Here is an 18708-nt window from a genome sequence, read left to right on the forward strand (position 1 = left end):
TCTCCTTTCTGTTATTTCTCCTCTGACCCAGGCCTGTCAAAACTCCACCCCGCCTATCTTTCTTCTACTAAGCTATTGTCAGCATCTTTATTCACCAATCAATTAACTTGGGAGCAGGGATCCAAGGGCTATGTGCAGACTCCAGGTCTTGCCCCCCAGTACACACTTAACATTTCAACAGACGGTAAAAGACAAAACCTCAGTGTAAGTCATCCATCATTAACAGTCGCCAGGGAAACCAAAATCAACCACCTACTAGAAATAACTGTAATAAAAAAAAATAAAAATAAAAAAGACAGTCAGGCAATGGTGGTGCACGCCTTTAATCCCAGCACTTGGGAGGCAGAGGCAGATGGATTTCTAAGTTTGAGGCCAGCCTGGTCTACAGAGTGAGCTCCAGGACAGCCAGGGCTACACAGAGAAACCCTGTCTGGAAAAACAAAAAACAAAAAAAACAAAAAAACAAAAAAGGCAAGTATTGGTAAAAATGAAGAGAAACTGGAGCCTCTATAAATTGCCAATAAACAGAAAAGAAATAGTACATCACCGGTAGCCCAGTTTTCAGTTTCTCAGGATGCTAGAAAGAAAGTGACCATGAAACCCAGCAGTCTATGACTAAGTATGTAGCCAAGAGAAATAAAAGCATGCCTGTGAAGACTTATACACATCTAATACCTTATATGCTGATTTAAATATCTTTAATTTCTAAAGACATAAGCACGCGTTTGTATCTGCATTACTTATAGGCTCTCCTAAAGTAGAAACAGCCCAATGTCTAATAATGGATGAGTAAGAAAAAAAGAGAAGGAAAAAACTGGTACATTCCATACAATGGAATATTATTTAGCTGTAAAAAGCAAGATACAGTCATGCACAGATAGAGGGCCTCGAAAAGTGTTACGCTAAGTGCAAGAAGCCATTCACAATGACTCCATGTTGAATTGTTCTGCTGTGTGACAAATCAGTAGAGATGGACACAAATCCCAGCTGCAGTATGATAAGAAGTTAACAGGAAACAAGGAATGGCTGCCTGATGGATCGATACTGGGGATGCTGAGATGTATAAACTAGACTAGGGTGGTTGTACATTTCATCAACAGAAGTATCCGTTGGACTAGAGTATTCCACTGTGCCTAAGAACAGCAGGCAAGAATCGCACTTACATGGCTTGGCGGGCTTTCTCTTGCAGGAATATGTGTCTGCAGCGTTAAATGTCCCAAGGAGCAGGATCGCCTGCCACATGAAAAGAGCTGGAGGAGCATTTGGGGGCAAAGTGACCAAGCCTGCTCTACTGGGAGCTGTCTGTGCTGTGGCTGCCAACAAGTGAGGGGTTGGGGTGACCATTGTAATGTCAGTAGTCTGAGCTGTGTGAGTCCTTCCAACCCCTTTCACCCTCATCTCACCTCGGCCTACAGCTCAGCTGAAGCTGGCTGGATGGGAGGCTAGCCAGAGCATCAGCCTTACGATAGCTTGTCCCCTAGTAAGCTGTGTGTTGCTGCCAGGCAATGTTCACTAAGCCTGCCAATACTAGTGCAGATTTGAGTAGGAAACCTGTAACTAAAAAGCTTACTAAGATAACATCCACTCAGGCTAACTTATCAGCCTACTGATGCAGGAGAATCTATGAGCATCTTATCTCATTTGTATTCTCCAGGATGTGGAAATGGTTGCCCCAAGTGAACGTAGCAGCTTCGCAGAGGCTAGAAACCAGAGTCCTAAATGAACGTTTTACAGGAGGGGTCTGCCTATGGGGAAACTGACGTCTACAGAGCATTAGGCCTCCACCTCTGGGGCTCAGCAATCCTCTCAGAGCTATGTTGATGCCCTTATTACTGTCTGAAAGTGAAATTTGGAACTAAACCCTTCTATGCTTATAACTGCAAAGTGATCATGGAACTTGTTTATATAATATAAAAAAGAGCCAGGCAATTTAATTCCAGAATTCATGAGGCAGAGACGGGCAAGTTGATCTCTGAAAGTTCCAGGCCAGCCTGGGCTACATAATAAGACCCTGTCTCAAGAGAGAAAAGAGAAGGAAGGAAAGAAGGAGGGAGGGGAAGGAGGGAAAAAAGGAAAGAGGGAAGGAAGGAAGAAAGAAGAAAGAAAGGAAGGAAGGAAGGAAGGAAGGAAGGAAGGAAGGAAGGAGAAAGGAAGATGGAAATAATTTATAACCAAATATTATATCATCATAATATACAAATATTCAATTGACTAAACCAGAATAACTATTTTAATCCCAATGCCCCACTACTTCCAAATGTCATCTAAGGCATATTGTTATGCATATAAAATCACCGAGATAATTACTTCGAGACCCCTCCCTCTCTATGCCTCTACAACCTTATGAAGATTACAGCTTTTTAACTGAGTCATTTCCCACAGGACTGGCCGCCCAATCCGCTTCATCCTAAGGCGAAGTGACGACATGCTGATAACAGCTGGCCGCCACCCACTCATGGCAAAATACAAAGTGAGTGAGACCCAGGAGTTCAGCAAACTGCCTGCGAGCCTGTCCTCTGTCAATCCACCAGCAGTAAAGACCATTGGCTCCACGCTCCTTAAAAGGGATATTAGAGCATTCTTTACACCTAGGCAGACCCTCCTGGACTGTACTAGGACAGTGCTTCTCTGGCGATTGTCATAGCCAAGCATGAGCCTGGCACAGGTTGACAATAAGCTCAGATGTGTTTGTGCACAGCACAGTTTGTCTGCAGGAAAAGGCTGCTGAGAAAGTCGTCTTTCTTGTTATCACTCTGCAGATTGGGTTCATGAATAATGGAGAGATCAAGGCTGCTGATGTTGAATATTACATTAATGGAGGATGCACCCCTGACGAATCTGAGATGGTAAATACACCCTCTCCAAAAAGCCCAAGTGGCCCTTTCTTCATCTACATAAATATTTGCCTTAACCAATTCCACAAGAGGTTTAAGTTAAACATAAAATTTGAAACACCGAATACATGATCAGAGTTATTTTTGTTTTAATTCAGGTGATAGAATTCGTTGTGCTGAAATCTGAAAATACATATTATATTCCGAATTTCCGATGCCGGGGCAGGGCTTGCAAAACAAACTTGCCATCTAACACAGCTTTCAGAGGATTTGGCTTCCCTCAGGCTACGGTGGTAGTCGAAGCATACATAGCTGCGGTGGCGTCTAAATGTAACTTACTCCCCGAGGAGGTGAGCAGTTAGCACCTGCTAGTAAAACACAATGGTTGGTGTGTGTCTTGAGCTCTTGCAATCTCTATATACAGTTTCAAGAAAATAAAATGCATTGTCCATTACCAGTTAACACTTTCTATTGCAGTACGTGAGCCAATAAACCTGGTAGCTCCCATCTGTAATACTCTTTCTTAGGATTCTGTGGGTTGCACGGGGGCTTCTCCTGGTCTTAGGCCAGCTCATTGGAAGCTCTATGGTTCAAGACCACTTTATTTAGATATTTCTCTTTACTGACATTTCTGATGAATATTTGGCTAGCCTTTCTGACTATGCATCAGCCGTAAAGTCTATTGTATAGTCGTTCATCCTTCAGTAAGCTAGGCCAGATTCATTCTCCTGGGGGAGGGGTGTCACAGATTTCCCCAAGAGCAGCAGGTAGGTGGCATGCTCTAGTCCACAAACGCTCGTCAAGTCTCTGTCTGTGTCACTAGGTATGGTCCAATCATCAAAAGCAAGTCACAGGGTCAGTCCAGAGTCAGTGTGAAATTACACCAGGGCAGAAATGGGGTGGGAGGATCACAGCCTTTTGTGCAAACAACTTGTCACTTGCTGGACAAGCACTTGCTTGGTGTGTGCAGTCCTCTCAAGGGGTATTCAAAAGTGGAGATGACTGGGAGTAATTAAGAATTTGAATCAGGAGAATTTTGCCTTGGCCGACAAATTGATAAGAGGACTAGTAGTTGTCCTACTGTTTCTCAGGGTTATTGTGAAGCTCACTGAAATAGTTAATCTAAAGCCTGGGGCATATGAGGTATTCATTAGTAGTTTCTATTAGTTTCTGTTGTCATTTTATATATACATATATATATATATACATATATATATACACATATGTATATACATGTGTTTATATACTAAAAGTATTTTTAGACAAACTTCCTCCATATCAGACATGTGATGTACACATGTCCTTGCCTTTCAGATCAGAGAAATAAACATGTATAAGCGAACCTGCAAGACAGCCTACAAGCAGACATTTAATCCCGAGCCCTTGCGAAGATGCTGGAAGGAGTGTCTGGAGAAGTCATCATTCTTTGCTAGGAAGAAGGCTGCCGAGGAATTTAACAAAAACAATTATTGGAAGAAGAGGGGGCTTGCTGTTGTCCCCATGAAGTTTAGCGTTGCAATCCCCACAGCCTTCTACAATCAGGTGAGGTGGAAGAGGGGGGCCTTCCTCAAAGCCTTTCTCCAAAGGGCTGGCTCTCTTAAAAAAGACTCATGCACAAGGAAGGGAGTTCCTTGTTGTCTTCTTTGGAGGACACGAGAAATGAAGAACGGTTCCCTTTAGCAGGAGAGCGCATAGATGCAGAACAAGGGCTGAAACCATGGATATCAGGACAGACTTCAGGGTGCAGTATTTAGGATCTTGGAGAACATCAACAGTAAGGTCCTACTCCGAGGGACCCATCTGAGTAGCTGCACTCTAATATGAGTTCTGGAATATCATGTTGTAGAAAATATTTCATCTCCATTGGGGGTTTCCACCCCACCTTTGATCATTCAATTCCCAGATAAAAGAAACAAAACCTTTATATATATTATAACCCTTTAAAGTACTAGAATTGGACAGATATTTAAATCTACTTCCTTATCAATAACACCAAGTTATAATTTGTCATGTTTCATCTGGGCAGCTCTTATCTCCAACTGGACAGCCCTCATGGCCATGTTTTCATGACTCACCTATCCCATCATATCAGCTCCTCCCTCTACCTTCTCTATCTCTTCCTGCCTCAGACCCCTGCCCAGGAACCAAAACTCCACCTATCTCTCTTCTGTCCAGCTATAGGCTATAGGCATTTTTATTTACCAATCAGGGATAACTTGGGGAACAAGATTACCTAGCATCACTTAAGTCCTCATGAGAATCAACAGGACCCGTATTTAGCATTACAATACATAGCAACAGACCAAACCTCAACAGTGTCAGGCCAAGTTTCAAGAGCAAACTGGTATGAACAAAAAGATCCTTTTCTTGCCTCCTCTCTCACTTCACCATAGCTGCTTCTTCATGGACTTCAAACTCTGGCATTATCTTTTCCTCTCCACCACCATTATGCGAGGCATCTGGGTGTGGATAACTGTTTCCCATCTCTAGGCTTCAAGTCACTAATGTACAAACTAACGAATGTAGATTCAGTTAATGGATCCCAATCCTCGTCATCAGCAACATCATGTGGGAGCTTGTTAAAGCTAGGTAGCCAGCTCCGCCAGCAGCCTGTTGCTGAGCAGGATTACCCACACTGGGGCACACCCTCCTCCCCTACCACCATTCTCAAAGCCTTTGAAAACCAAAACCACCTCCAGGTCCTTGCAAGTCCTCCAGGATCCAGGAGAAGGTGTGCCTGGGAATTTACTCTTGTAGGTTCCAGTTGTGTTAAGTCCATATCCACACCTAGAGAGGAAAAAAAAAATTAAACATTGTCCAGATTGACCCCTTGAAGAGACAGATGCTGGGGACCGAGGGAGGAGAAAAAAAATACACACATTCACACATCTAGGTTGATGGTTTTGGGTCCAGGGTGTCTTGCAAGGGTTTGTCTGTGGCTCGCTCATCCACAATGAGAAATGAGAGATTGGTTAAATCAAAGGAAGCAGTTCTGACAACCTCGGGAGAACTCCCTGCAGCATGTGGCTCTCAGTCTTTGAGCATAGCATGGTGATTGTTTCCCACAGGCCGCTGCTCTGGTCCACATCTTCTTAGATGGCTCTGTCCTGCTGACCCATGGTGGCTGTGAGCTGGGACAAGGCCTGCACACCAAGATGATTCAGGTGAGACCAGTGTTCCTGTTCTCCACTGTGAAGCGTGTGGATCATGCAGGCAACAGGCCAGTTATTCCCATGTCGAGTCACAGAGATCCCACACACCGAACACACAAGCCAAATGTAAGACTCATGCTGATGTCAGGAATGCAAAAACCACAAGGCAGTGAGAGAAGGCAAGCCAGAACTGAGGAAATGCGCTACCATTCCTCCTGCACCAAAAGCATCGAGTCTATGGCTTTTGTTTTTGTTTGCTTGCTTGTTTTGTTTTGTTTTGAGGTGTTTTTTGGGTATTTTGTTTTGTTTTGTTTTGTGGAAGATGAGGGGATTCCAGTTACCACCCATAAAAAGACACTTTTAAAATTCATGGTAATGACTCAGAGCAATAATGTATTCATTCAGATCCTCAAGTAGAAATGAATGTTTCACATGACAAGACTTAAGCTCTTGAGGGTTCACACTCTATGAGGCTTAAACCTGAGCTCACTGTAGGCACAGATGCCAACCTGCTTTCAGGTTTGGGCAAACCAAGCACCCTTCTGTTCTGAAGTAAACAGTGTGCGAAGGGGAAAAAAAGGAATCTACAGTCTTATTTAATGAATCCATTCACATGGCTGCCCACTGTTATGTAGACTAACTCAAAATATTTCTTTACTACTCTACAAGATCATTGCAATAGAAAATTTTTGTTTCTTTTTGTTAATATGAAATTACAATTGTTGAATATGACATTTGAATTAAAAGTGCATATAGGAGGGGGACAGATGAGACCATAGTATAAAGACATGTATACAAACACACATGACAAGCACCGCTATGTATGTTAACACTGACTTTCTTGTATTTACTTTGTGTCTGTGTACTTGTGTATCTGTGTGTGTGTATGTCTGGGGGCGGAGGGGGTTCGGGGAGGGGAGTTGTATTCTCTTTCCTCTTCCACCCGGTGGGCTATCTACGTTGGCAGTAGGCACCCTTACCCAGCGTCATCTTGCCAGTCCTAAAACATGGTTTATTTATTTTTTCATTTGTTTGTTTGTTTCTAATGCATATCAAAAATGCATTAAAAATGCAATTAAATGCAATTAAAAATGAAAAATGCAATTAAAAAAACAGCTTCTCAATGAGAAACAGAGAAAAGACCAACTCTTTAAAAATAAATAACATTTGATCAGGTTCTTAGAACTAAGAAACCTCACAAAGCTCTTGGGCCCTCTCTGCCATACTTCTTTACAACCCTAAGCCTGTAAGTCGTCCCTGTAGAAAACACCCCGCTGAACCGTCTGTAGACTGGGCAGAGAGGGTGTGAGTGACCCAGAAACCCCAGCCCTCCAAGCTGGCCTCCTCCTGCCCTCTAACCCTGCATGCCGAGCAGCCACGCCAATTGCGTGGCTTCTACAAAAGAAGGCACACAAAAGGCCGTTTACTTCACCATCTGTCTACAAAAAGAAGTGTGTCCTTGACGTGCTGTTTACAACCCAAACTGAGCATCTGTTCCTGGAGCAGGACAGTCAGGCTTCCTGCTCAGTTCTAGAAGGTAAGGTTTTCTTCACTCGGAACGGGGCTTAGTCGGTGAAGTAAACACTGTGTTTCTTCTTCTGCATCTGGCAGGTAGTCAGTAGAGAACTCAACATACCCAAGTCGTACGTGCACTTTTCTGAAACGAGCACCATCACAGTGCCCAACGCCCTCTTCACCGCGGGCTCCATGGGAGCGGATATCAATGGCAAGGCTGTACAGGTGATCTGTCTTTCATTTCTCGGCCCCAACCACAGTGGAGAGGAGCTCTTCTTACACTTGCTCTTTTATGGAGAATAAGACAGAGGGGAAGGGAGGCATAGCTCTGGTGCACTCAGCAAGTTCAGGCTGAGCTGTTCTGTGCTTCTGCGGCATGGGCTACTGCTGACCTTAACCCATGTTCTGTTGCAACAAGCTCCCTTTGTCTTGGGTCAGAAAGTCTCTCCCTCTCACCCAGCACAGAAGAGCAATGTGGGGGAAGTGCCATCTTGGTTTCATAAAGAGTTTGGGCCAAACAACTAACCTCTCAGGAACCCATCTCCTTTTGTGGAAAACTGAGGATATAAATATCACCCCCATCAAAGAACTATTAGTGAACTACAGCCATCACCTCCTTCCTTTCTACTCCCAAGCTCTAGAAAAGCACTCACGGGGCTAATAGTCTCTCACAATGGCCAGCTCTACACAACAGCCGTGCCTGGATGAGAAGGGAAGCTTCCAGACTGCCAGGTGTCTCCGTGTATCATAGGAAGCACGTTTTCCAGAATGTTCTCCCTGGGGCAGGGCTTCCAGGAAGTGCTGGGTGGAGAGCAAAGGTTCTCTAGTCATTGTGTTTGGGAAAAGTTTCATTCCCCACCCATCCCAGCCAAAGAGGCCTGTGATACATGTCTGCATATTGAAGGCTCTGACAAGTCCTGCAGTAAATGTGCCTATTCAACATTGTCTTGGGGCTCTTGCTAAGTTTGTTTAACCATAAAAGCATTTTAATTAATCTCATCCTTCTTAACAACCATGGAACCAATGCCCAAGGAAGTGCTCCGGGAAATTCCAGTTTTGCTAGGATATGTAGGTGGCTACATTCATTAAGGCAAAAAATTCAGGCACCATGTGGATATTGCCAGGTCACTTTTGACACAAAATTAAGTTCTTTCTCTGGATCCCAAAACTACAGAAAAGGTGCAGCAGGATCCTTTCACACCCAGTCTGACTCAGCTGGCTCTGGCAAAAACACATCTAGCAGGTGTGGAGAGTCCTCTGCGGGGAAGGAAGGAGAAGAGGAAGTGGGAGTGGGGAAGGGGGAAGAGAAGGGAAGAAGAGGGAAGAGAAGAAAGAGGAGGGGGAGGAAGGAGGAAGAAGAGGAAAACAGGTGTTGATAAAAAAATTAAACACAGCAAAGTAAAGGCAGATAGGGGAATCCATTGCACTGTGGCTCTGTCTTCCTAGTTTTATCTTTTACTGAGGCAGCTAATAATAAAATTGGGAAAGAATTTAGCCACAGTTGGCATCCTTGGAATGAGCTGTTTCCCAGGAGTCTGAGAAGGCTGCAAGGTTGGCATGACATAGAATGACTTGAAGGTCAGGGGAATGCCATGCCTGCCCCAAACATGATGCTCCGTGACCCCAGGCTGCTGTCAGCCACACACCCGCAGCCTTGTTTTGTGTGGTGCTGGGGTCAAATTCAGGGCTTCAGTATGCTGAGCAGATATTCTACCAACTAAGCCACAGTCTACTCAACAACTATTTTAAAATTAAAATGGCCACTTTGTGATGCAATGTTATCATGAGATCTCTCTGTCCACATTTAGGGCCAAAATATACTTTGAGTTAAGACAATTCAAAGAAGTGTAAGAGCCAGGAGTGTCAACTATGTTTAATCCCAGAACTCAGGATACAAGGCAGGCAGACCTTTGAGTTCAAGACCAGCCTGGTCTACAGAGCAAGGACCAGGATTGACAAGACTACACAGAGAAACCCTGTCTCAGTTAGAGAGAGAGAGAGAGAGAGAGAGAGAGAGAGAGAGAGAGAGAGAGAGAGAGAGAGAGAGAGAGAAGGAAGAGAAAGAGAGGAAGAGAGAAAGAGAAAAAGAAAGAAAGAGAGGAACAAAGAAAGAAAGAATGTGTGATGGATCTGGAGAGATGGCTCAGTGGTTAGGAGCACTGACTGACAGGTTCAAGTCCCAGTGCCCATATGACAGCTCCCAACCATCTGTAACTCTAATCCCAGAGAATCCAGTGCCCTCTTCTGAACACCCAGGTATGCACATGATACACAAATGAAAACAAAACACATACACAAAAATAAAATGCAATATTCTTAAAAATATGTATGAGCCAGTAATAGTGGCTTACTTCTACAATCCCAACACCCCAGAGGCTGTGGCTAAAGTATTGTGATTCTTGCAAGGCCAGTCTGGTCTGCACAGTGAGGCACTGTCTCAAAAACAAAGGAAAATAAGATAAAAACTTCCACTAAAGTAAAAAGCCAACATTAAAATACTTCTTAAGCCAGGAATGATGACATGCCCCTTTAATCCCAGCAATGGAAAGGCAAAGGCAGTCTGGTCTCTAAGAGTCCTACGCCAACCTGATCTAGAGCAATAAGTTCAAGCCTACTAAATTTACATACCAAGACATATTGTCTCAAACAAAAAAAAGGTTTTTTAATTGATATATCTAAGTTTACATACCAAGACATATTGTCTCAAAAAAAATCTTTTAATTGATATATCTCTTTAATCTGGTATTTAGTTTTACATTTTTCTTTTTAATGTATTTATTTTTATTTCATATACATTGGTGTTTTGACAATATGTATGTCTGTATAAAGGTATCAGACCCCCCCTAGGACTGGAGCTACAGACAGCTGTGAGCTGCCATGTGGCTGCTGAGAATTGAACTTGGGTCCACTGGAAGAGCAGCCCGTGCTCCTAACCTCTGAGCCACCTCTCCAGTGCTTCCCCTCCCCCCTTTTTTCTTCTTTTTTAACAAAGACGTTTTTTTTTTTCTTCTGACCTTGACATTAGAAAATCTTTATTGCAAAGCAAATCTCAATTTAGAAACCACAGACATAAAAAGAGGTAGATAAATTTGGCTTCATAAAAACATAAACTTGGGGGCCGGAACACTGCTCACTGGACAAGGGTGCTTGCTGCTCTTCCAGAGGACTAGAATTTGGTAAGTACAATGAGAGGCTCAAATCCACCTGTGGCTTCAGCTCCGGCACATCCAGGCCCTCTTCCAGCCTTGGTACGCACACATACACATATGTGTACATACACACAGACACATATTTACATATGTAAACAAAATAAATCTATTTTAAAAACACAAACTCTCTATACAGTAAGATATCGTAAATAAAATTACAACACTTTAAAGAAAATATTCACAACATATATATAAGACAAGAAAATTAAAATAAGCCAGCCATGGTAGTCCCAGTATTCAGTTCCAGTACTCAGGGACCGAGACAGGAGGATTACCACAGTAGAAAGCCAGCAGGGTTATAGAATGAGGTCCTGGGAGACAGAGAGAGAGAGAGAGAGAGAGAGAAAGAGAGAGAGAGAGGGGGGGGAGGGGAGAGAGAGAGAGAGAGAGAGAGAGAGAGAGAGAAGGGGAGGGAGAGGGAGAGAGGGCCAGGAAAACAGTATCTCAATTAAAGTTATTGCTGCTATTTTGAATTTGATTTGGTGTGCACCAGTCTACACACTAATCAAATACGCATCATTTCCCTTGTGTAAATAGGCATAAAGAGTTACAAGAATTCTGAGGAGCCTCCTACTTAGTACATATCTGAACAACACTGCTGACCTGTGTGCTGCAGGACATTTTCTCCTGAAGGAAGTCCACACCTTAATCAAATTTAAGAAACCCTACAAGAGACAAAAACAAGTCTGTAAAACAGCCGCCATTAAAGTCTTCCCGGATCGTTAACGTGTTGCTGTTCTTTGTGCCTTTTGGTTCTGATGTCTGCCTAAACATTTGCTTTTCAGAATGCCTGCCAGATTCTTCTGAACCGTCTTCAACCCATCATCAGGAAAAACCCTAAAGGAAAATGGGAGGAATGGGTGAGTGCTCTCTTTACTACTCCAGCCAGGAAAAAGCAATGCGCTCGCGCACACACGCACACATATGCATGCACACATGCACACACATGCACACAAATGCATACACACATGCACACACATGTGTGCATGCATACATGCACACATGCACATACATATGCACATACACACACATACACACGCGCACACACACATGCATGCACACATGCACACACACGCACACCCGTGCGTGCATACACACATGCACACACACATACACATGCACACACACACATGCATGCACACACATGCACACACACACATGCATGCATTCATGGACACAGGTAAAAGTCCTAAACACATGCACTGGTTGTGCAGCACACATCCAAGAGCTTACTGCTTTCTTCTACTTTTTCAAACTGATAAGAGGTGTGTATGTTCCCTGAGATCCGACATCATTTCTGAGCCATTACTTAGTATCACAGTGCCACAGAACATAGTGTAGTACCCCAGTTCTAAAGTACAACTCCTGGGGTTCCTCCCCTGTGCCACATGACCAGCTGCACTGCAGGTCCTGCATAATGGAGGACCCCTTGCTAATTTGAAAGAACAATGCTGTGAAAAATCATAAAGAAGCCACATGGTGTGGCCCATGTGGTGAGAGGCACAGAGTGCAGCCATACACCAAGCCCCTCCACCACAAAGCATGCTCTGTGCTGTAAGTCTTTCAAGGGGTAAATATGAACACAGACCTTGGTGCAAGCAAGAAGAAAGCCCAGCATGGACGGTATGTTTATTAACTTTCCATAACCTTCTATTTCTTTGAAACAAATCATCTTTTTCAGGTTAAGAAGGCCTTTGAAGAATCCATCAGTCTCTCGGCCACTGGATATTTCAAGTAAATGAGTTTTCTTTTTTCTTTTCACTTGTATTGTACTTGGGCAGTAGTCGTGTTTACCTGGTGTTAATTTATGGTCAGAGGATCCTTTCAGTGGGAAAGGAAGAGAGGGGAGAGCGGGGAGAAGCATGCAGAAGCTCCTCTGCCTGTAGCCATTGCCAGCCATGAAGCTCCATAGTTCCAGAGCTCCATCCTCCAAGCCCTGAGGGGGGTGGGGGGGCAGGGTCAGCCACCAGGCCATTCCCAAGTCTGCTGAGGTTCGCCTGAGGCCCCAACCTTACAGTCCCTCACGGGAGAAGGGGAGCAGGCCCCCAAACTACAGGGAGGACACTGCCTGCAGCCCATCCGCCCTGTCATCTCAGGACCCCTGCAGCCATGTCACGACCAGCCCACTGAAGCAAAGATGACATTCTTTCCACTCTTCCTCCCCTTCTCAGAGGCTACCAGACAAACATGGACTGGGAGAAGGAGGAAGGAGACCCTTACCCGTACTATGTCTACGGCGCAGCCTGCTCCGAGGTTGAAGTGGACTGTCTGACGGGGGCTCACAAGGTAGAGTGATGCTTGCAGGCCCCACCTTCACAGGAGCAAACAAACACCCATGTGCTGTCTGTAAATAGCAACCATTTTAACCTGCCAGCAAAAGACCCAGGGACAGCCACATAATCTTTGGTTTTGTTTTTTTTTTTTCTTAATAAAAATAAAATAAAATAAAGTTTTTAAGTAAATGGCATTGTCTGTTTTACATTTACTCCCCCCGTGCAGCTCCTGAGGACCGACATCTTCGTGGATGCTGCCTTCAGCATTAACCCTGCCCTGGATATTGGACAGGTATGTGATTTCAGGCCATAGGGACTCTTGTCAATCCCATCTATAGAAAGACTGTGAGTTTGAGTTTGAGTAGTCAGCCTTGGCTACATAGCAAAATTGTATCTGAAAAGATAGAGAGGAAGGAGGAAGGGAAGGAAGATGGAGACAAGGAGGGAGGGAGAGAGGGAAGGAGGAGGATAGAGGAAAGGAAGAAGAGGAAGGGAGGAAGGCAGAGAGGGAAGGGGAGGAAGGTAGTAAAGGAAGGAAGGAACAAATTATGAAATGAGGGAAGGGGTTTCAGAAAGGTGGCCACTGTTCATGTGGAACTTGAAAGGTGAATAAGAGTTCCCAGGCAGAGGTGAGAATAATCAGAGGAAAATACCCATACAGACTTAGAGATGAGAAGGAATGAGTTAGATTAGAAACAGTAACAAGGCAAGTGTCAGACATGTGAGGTCCCAAGTGAAGCAGGCACGATGACAGACAGCACCACAACAGGTCTCAACACTCAGGAGACCCTGCCTCAGAGCGTCTGAGAGTGGCTTTGCCGCCCCTCAGAGCTCGGCTTTCATTCTCACCAAAATATCTATCCAGGCAGTATTATGGACTTCTCACCCACAAAACTGTGCCCACAGGTGGAGGGAGCCTTTGTCCAAGGCATGGGATTCTACACCACAGAGGAGCTGAAATACTCCCCAAAAGGTGTGCTCTATTCTCGGGGCCCAGATGACTACAAAATCCCCACGGTCACAGAGATACCAGAGGAGTTCTACGTCACTCTGGTGCACTCTCGAAACCCCATAGCCATCTACTCATCCAAGGTAAGAGTTTGCAACCTCTCTGTCCGTTGGTAGGGAACAAATCAGTTGGTCCATAACAAAAAACACCATGACTGGGTAGCTGAAACAGAGATTTGTGTCCCACGTGAGTCTGGTTTCTGAAAGTCCCCGAATGACACACTTGCGGGCTTGGTTTCCTGAGTTCTACTTTCTTTGGCTTGCTGATGGTCAGTCACCTGTACCCACTATGTCCTTGTCACACTGGACAAGGGCCTAACTGAAACACTTCATCGCCTAATCACCTCTTAAAAGACTTCATCTCCAGATGCAGCCACATCCCTAGGTACTGACAGGTTAAGCCCTCAATGTGTGCTTACAGGGAAAGAAAAGTCAGCCCGTCACAGCCCCTCTGCCGGAAGATCGTAAAGCACGAATTTGCTTTCTCCTCTGAATCATAAATCCCGGAGGTAGAGCGGTGCTGCTCACAAACTCCAGAAACCGGAGTAGAGTCTTCACACCGGACCTTGAAACAAAGCGAAATCCAGTGAGGCGTGCGGAGGAGTCTCTGGGTGTCTTGCCCCACTACGTTGGGGTCACTACGTCATTGTCTGCAAAGCATAGCAGCTCTGAACTCTCCTCCTGCAGGCTCTCCCATACCCGTCCAAGCCAGGCTGGGGTTTCCGCAAGCAACACACCAGTGCTTTGCTTGGTCACTGATTATTTATTTATTTATTTATTTATTTATTTATTGGTTTTTCGAGACAGAGTTTCTCTGTATAGCCCTGGCTATCCTGGAGCTCACTCTGTAGACCAGGCTGACCTCAAACTCAGAAATCTGCCTGCCTCTGCCTCCCAAGTGCTGGGATTAAAGGCGTGCACCACCATGCCCTGATTCTTGTGGCGTTGGCTTCATGCTCTCTGGAGCACACAGCCTTTAACTAGCCAGGATCTCCAACTCCAAGGGCATTTCAGTTCCTCTTCTTACCTCTGTAGATATCCCCATACATGTGGATTATCCATGCCTTTAGCTGCCTGCCGCCCTAGATGGTATCTTCACCAGGTATTCTCAAAAGAACCCCACTCACAAATTACTATGAGGGGGATCAAGTTCCAGCTACTTGGATACACTCCTTCTGAGGAGTGATAAAGCCAGAGAAGGTGTATGAGGGCATGCGTGTGTGCCTGCGTGTACATGTGCATGTGTACACACCTTTGTGTGTGAGGTTAATCCTGAAGAACTTTGCTTTCCTAACAACCTTTTATGCTTCTCTCAGGGATTGGGTGAGGCCGGAATGTTCCTGGGGTCCTCAGTTTTATTTGCCATATATGATGCAGTGACCACTGCCCGCAAGGAGAGAGGGCTGAGCGACATCTTCCCCTTGAATAGCCCAGCAACCCCTGAAGTGATTCGCATGGCTTGTACGGATAAGTTCACTGACATGGTAAGGAAAGTCCCTACTGTCCTCAGCCCATCCAGGGACTTCAATGTTCTTGATTTGGGTGTTGTAACCATGACAACACTGCGGCAGGTCATGTCCATCTTTTTCTATGAAAAGTCTCCTTTTGCCTTCACTCACCGTTCCCTACATGGCTCCAACGGTCTTCAAAGGTTGGCTTAATTGTTTCAGACTCTAAAGAAGCAGCACGCTAATAGCAAAGGGACATGGTAGACTGCCTGCTTAAATATTTTATCAAAATGCAATTGGTGTGGACTTTTGATTGCCTCATTTACAAGATCTGTAGCCTGCTCAATTATGCTGAAAGTATCTGTTATGCAAGCTAATAGAAGTAATTGAAATGAAACTGTCAAGTCTCTGGGCACGCCTCTCCATGCCGAGCTATCACACACTCTATAGGAAACTGTTCTACTCACCAGCTGCAGAAATCACACCCAGCGCTGTCCCAGAAACCATCTCTCCATGGTACTGCCTCCTGCAGCCCACATGAATCATGGGTATCAAGCCCAAGAGTACGATGAGCCCTTGAGGTTACCGTGTTGCTCGGAGGCTCTAGGTCATCCCAAACTTGAGAAGTTTATCAGGGTAAGAGCTGGGGCATAGCATTCAAGAGGCCCCGTAGTCATTCCATCCCTGACACCAAACCAAACCAGAAAAGACAGGATCCAAGCATGAAGACATAGACCTGTTAGCCCAGGGCTTTGGAAGCTGAGACAGGAAGATCACAAATCCAAGGCCAGCCTAAGCTGGGCAGAAATACCCTATCCCAAAAAAAAAAAAAAAAAAAAAAAAAAAAAAAAAAAAAAAAAACAGAAGCACATCTATATGAGATGAGTATTGTGAAGATAAATGTGGACTAAATGATTGAAATAGGTACAGAAATTATGTACAATAAAAAGAAAATTTAATATCAACTTGCTCTGTTTTTAAATGCCTTCAGATTATAAAAGGTTTTTTTTTGTGTGTGTGGAATAACACTTTGTTTTATCTTTTGATCTTTTTTAGATTCCCAGAGACGACCCTTCAACATTCACACCATGGTCCATCCATGTGTCTTAATCTCCTGTGTCTTTAAGAAGAAGAAAGACCATACAGCTGAATCAAACTAGCCCCGAACCAGAGCAGCATATGGGCTGACTAGAGTTTATCAAATAAGATTTTACTGTTTGTAGTTATTCTCTGTGATTAGGTTATTGTGTGATTACATGTTAAGATACAGATTTTTACAAAATCATGTATCAAAACTTAGAATTGGAAATTCTGATTTAGTTTTTATTATCCTGAAAATATGCATCATGGTGAGTTTTTAAACCTGGCTAACCTGGGGTAGCTCGGGAGGGCCTCCTTGTATTTTGTTTCAAGCAGCTATGCTTGAAACACAACAGAACTGTCTGTCTCAAAACCTTGTAGACTGGAGTCTCCCAAAACCTTAACACCTGGGAAACCCACTTTGCAGTGCCTGCCGCTCCCTGTGGTATAGATACTATCACAAGAGCAGGCAGTAAGAGCTCAGGGAATCTGGATGTGGAACTGGAGACAGGTTCGAATACCATTTGTCTTCAAAGGTGTGTCCTGGAAGCTTGGCTCCCAGGGTGGTAGTGTTGAAACTGTAAGAGGTGAAGCCTATTGAGAGGTCATTGGTAAGGGTTCAATGGTGGTAGAAAGGAATGGACTAGTTCCTGAAAGCTCAGCCCCTCCTCATCTCCGGCTTCCTCTCTGCCACTGTGAGCCGTTGCATCTCTAGTATGTGACGCCGTCTACTGTGACAGAAAGGAGGTCCTCACCAGATGGGCAGTCTTGTGACCTAGCCTCTAAACTATGAGCCAAAATAAACCTCATTTCTTCATAAAGTACCAAGCCTCTGGTGTTTTGTTTTAACAACACAAAACATATTTAAAACACCATCCAATTTTCCCAGATGCCACCTACCCCTCCCCTACCATGAGCTAGGTACATGATACAAACTTCCTCACCTACTCCTCCTCCACCGTGAACTGGGTACACGATACAGTCTCCCTCGCCTAGGCAACCACACTGAGCAAAGCGTCAGTCCAGGGCCACTCACGTCTTTGGCTTTTTGGCTTAATGGCTGAAGATGAAATCAAAACCAGTTCTTCTTTTCACCACCAAAGGAACACAAAATTCACAAAGTTCCTTTCTCTTTTGGTTCTGTTCTGCCTATCTAACATTGATTTTTCCCGAGGAAGTGCAACCTAGGGCCTTTCTTGGGAAGGTTAAAAGCAGAAATAAACAAACTGAATTGCTGTCAAGGATCTGTGTACTCAGGGCTAAGGCTCTCCTTTATCTAAACTCTGTAGACATCAATGTCTATAGCTGAGTAGTAGAAGAACAAACTCACAGCAACTTTAACAGGTTTGAGACCCGGCTAAAAAGACAGGCTGCTGGCTGGAGAGGTGGCTGGGAGAGTAAGAGTGTTTGCTGTGCACACATAAAAACCTAAATCCTGGGCACCCACAAAGAAAGCCAGCCGGGGCTCATGCCCCTGGAACCCCAGTGCTGTGGAAAGTAGAGAAGGACCGGGGCTTGCTGACTGCCAGCCTAGCTCTAGGTTCAGTGAGAAGGCCTGTCTTAAAGAAATAGGTGGAGAAGACTAGAACAGGACACCCAGTATACACACACACCAGTTTCAACACTACCACCCTAGGAGCCAAGCTTCCAGCACACACATTTGGAGACAATTTATATTTGAACCAGAACAGATGGGGCAGCAGGACTCTCTGTACTATTGAGGACTTGTATACAGAAATCATTCACAGCCACTCCAAGAGCCCAGGGTGGGCTCATCTCTCCAGCTCCACATCCAGATTCCCTGAGGATATCACACTCACACCAGAATAGGGAGCAGAGACCAGCAGGAGAAAGGCTTGCCTGTTACAGTGTACAACTCCAAAGTGAGGGTAAAAATATGTGCCTGTAAGTGTTTAATTTAATCTTTTTGTTTGTTTGTTTGTTTGTTTGAGACAGGGTTTCTCTGTATAGCCCTGACTGTCCTGGAACTCACTCTGTAGACCAGGCCAGCCTCAAACTCAGAAATCTGCCTGTCTCTACCTCCCAAGTGCTGGGATTAAAGGTGTGTGCCACCACCACCTGGCTAATTTAATCTTTTAACTCCCCCAATAGTGTACATTTCCTGGAACCTAACCCACAGATTCATTACGTCAGGACATTTGAAAAAATCAATCTCACTACACAACATG

The 18708-nt window shown here is 44.6% G+C and overlaps 1 protein-coding gene across 1 annotated transcript in view; it reads left to right on the forward strand.

The window, feature by feature from the left end:
- LOC116088456 (aldehyde oxidase 4) overlaps positions 1-17343 on the forward strand; it is a 65601-nt gene extending 48258 nt beyond the window's left edge. Inside the window, exons 22-35 of the mRNA XM_031367555.1 lie at positions 1190-1323; positions 2383-2470; positions 2760-2846; positions 2993-3184; positions 4149-4376; positions 5903-5998; positions 7598-7726; positions 11496-11570; positions 12392-12444; positions 12882-12996; positions 13210-13275; positions 13890-14075; positions 15308-15475; positions 16496-17343. Coding sequence (XP_031223415.1) covers positions 1190-1323; positions 2383-2470; positions 2760-2846; positions 2993-3184; positions 4149-4376; positions 5903-5998; positions 7598-7726; positions 11496-11570; positions 12392-12444; positions 12882-12996; positions 13210-13275; positions 13890-14075; positions 15308-15475; positions 16496-16549 — 1671 coding nt within the window. The 3' untranslated portion in view covers positions 16550-17343. The remainder of the gene's footprint in view (positions 1-1189; positions 1324-2382; positions 2471-2759; positions 2847-2992; positions 3185-4148; positions 4377-5902; positions 5999-7597; positions 7727-11495; positions 11571-12391; positions 12445-12881; positions 12997-13209; positions 13276-13889; positions 14076-15307; positions 15476-16495) is intronic.
- Positions 17344-18708: the final 1365 nt, after the last annotated feature.

The sequence above is a fragment of the Mastomys coucha genome, unplaced genomic scaffold, assembly GCF_008632895.1.
Source record: "Mastomys coucha isolate ucsf_1 unplaced genomic scaffold, UCSF_Mcou_1 pScaffold14, whole genome shotgun sequence".
Classification (NCBI taxonomy): Eukaryota; Metazoa; Chordata; class Mammalia; order Rodentia; family Muridae; genus Mastomys; species Mastomys coucha.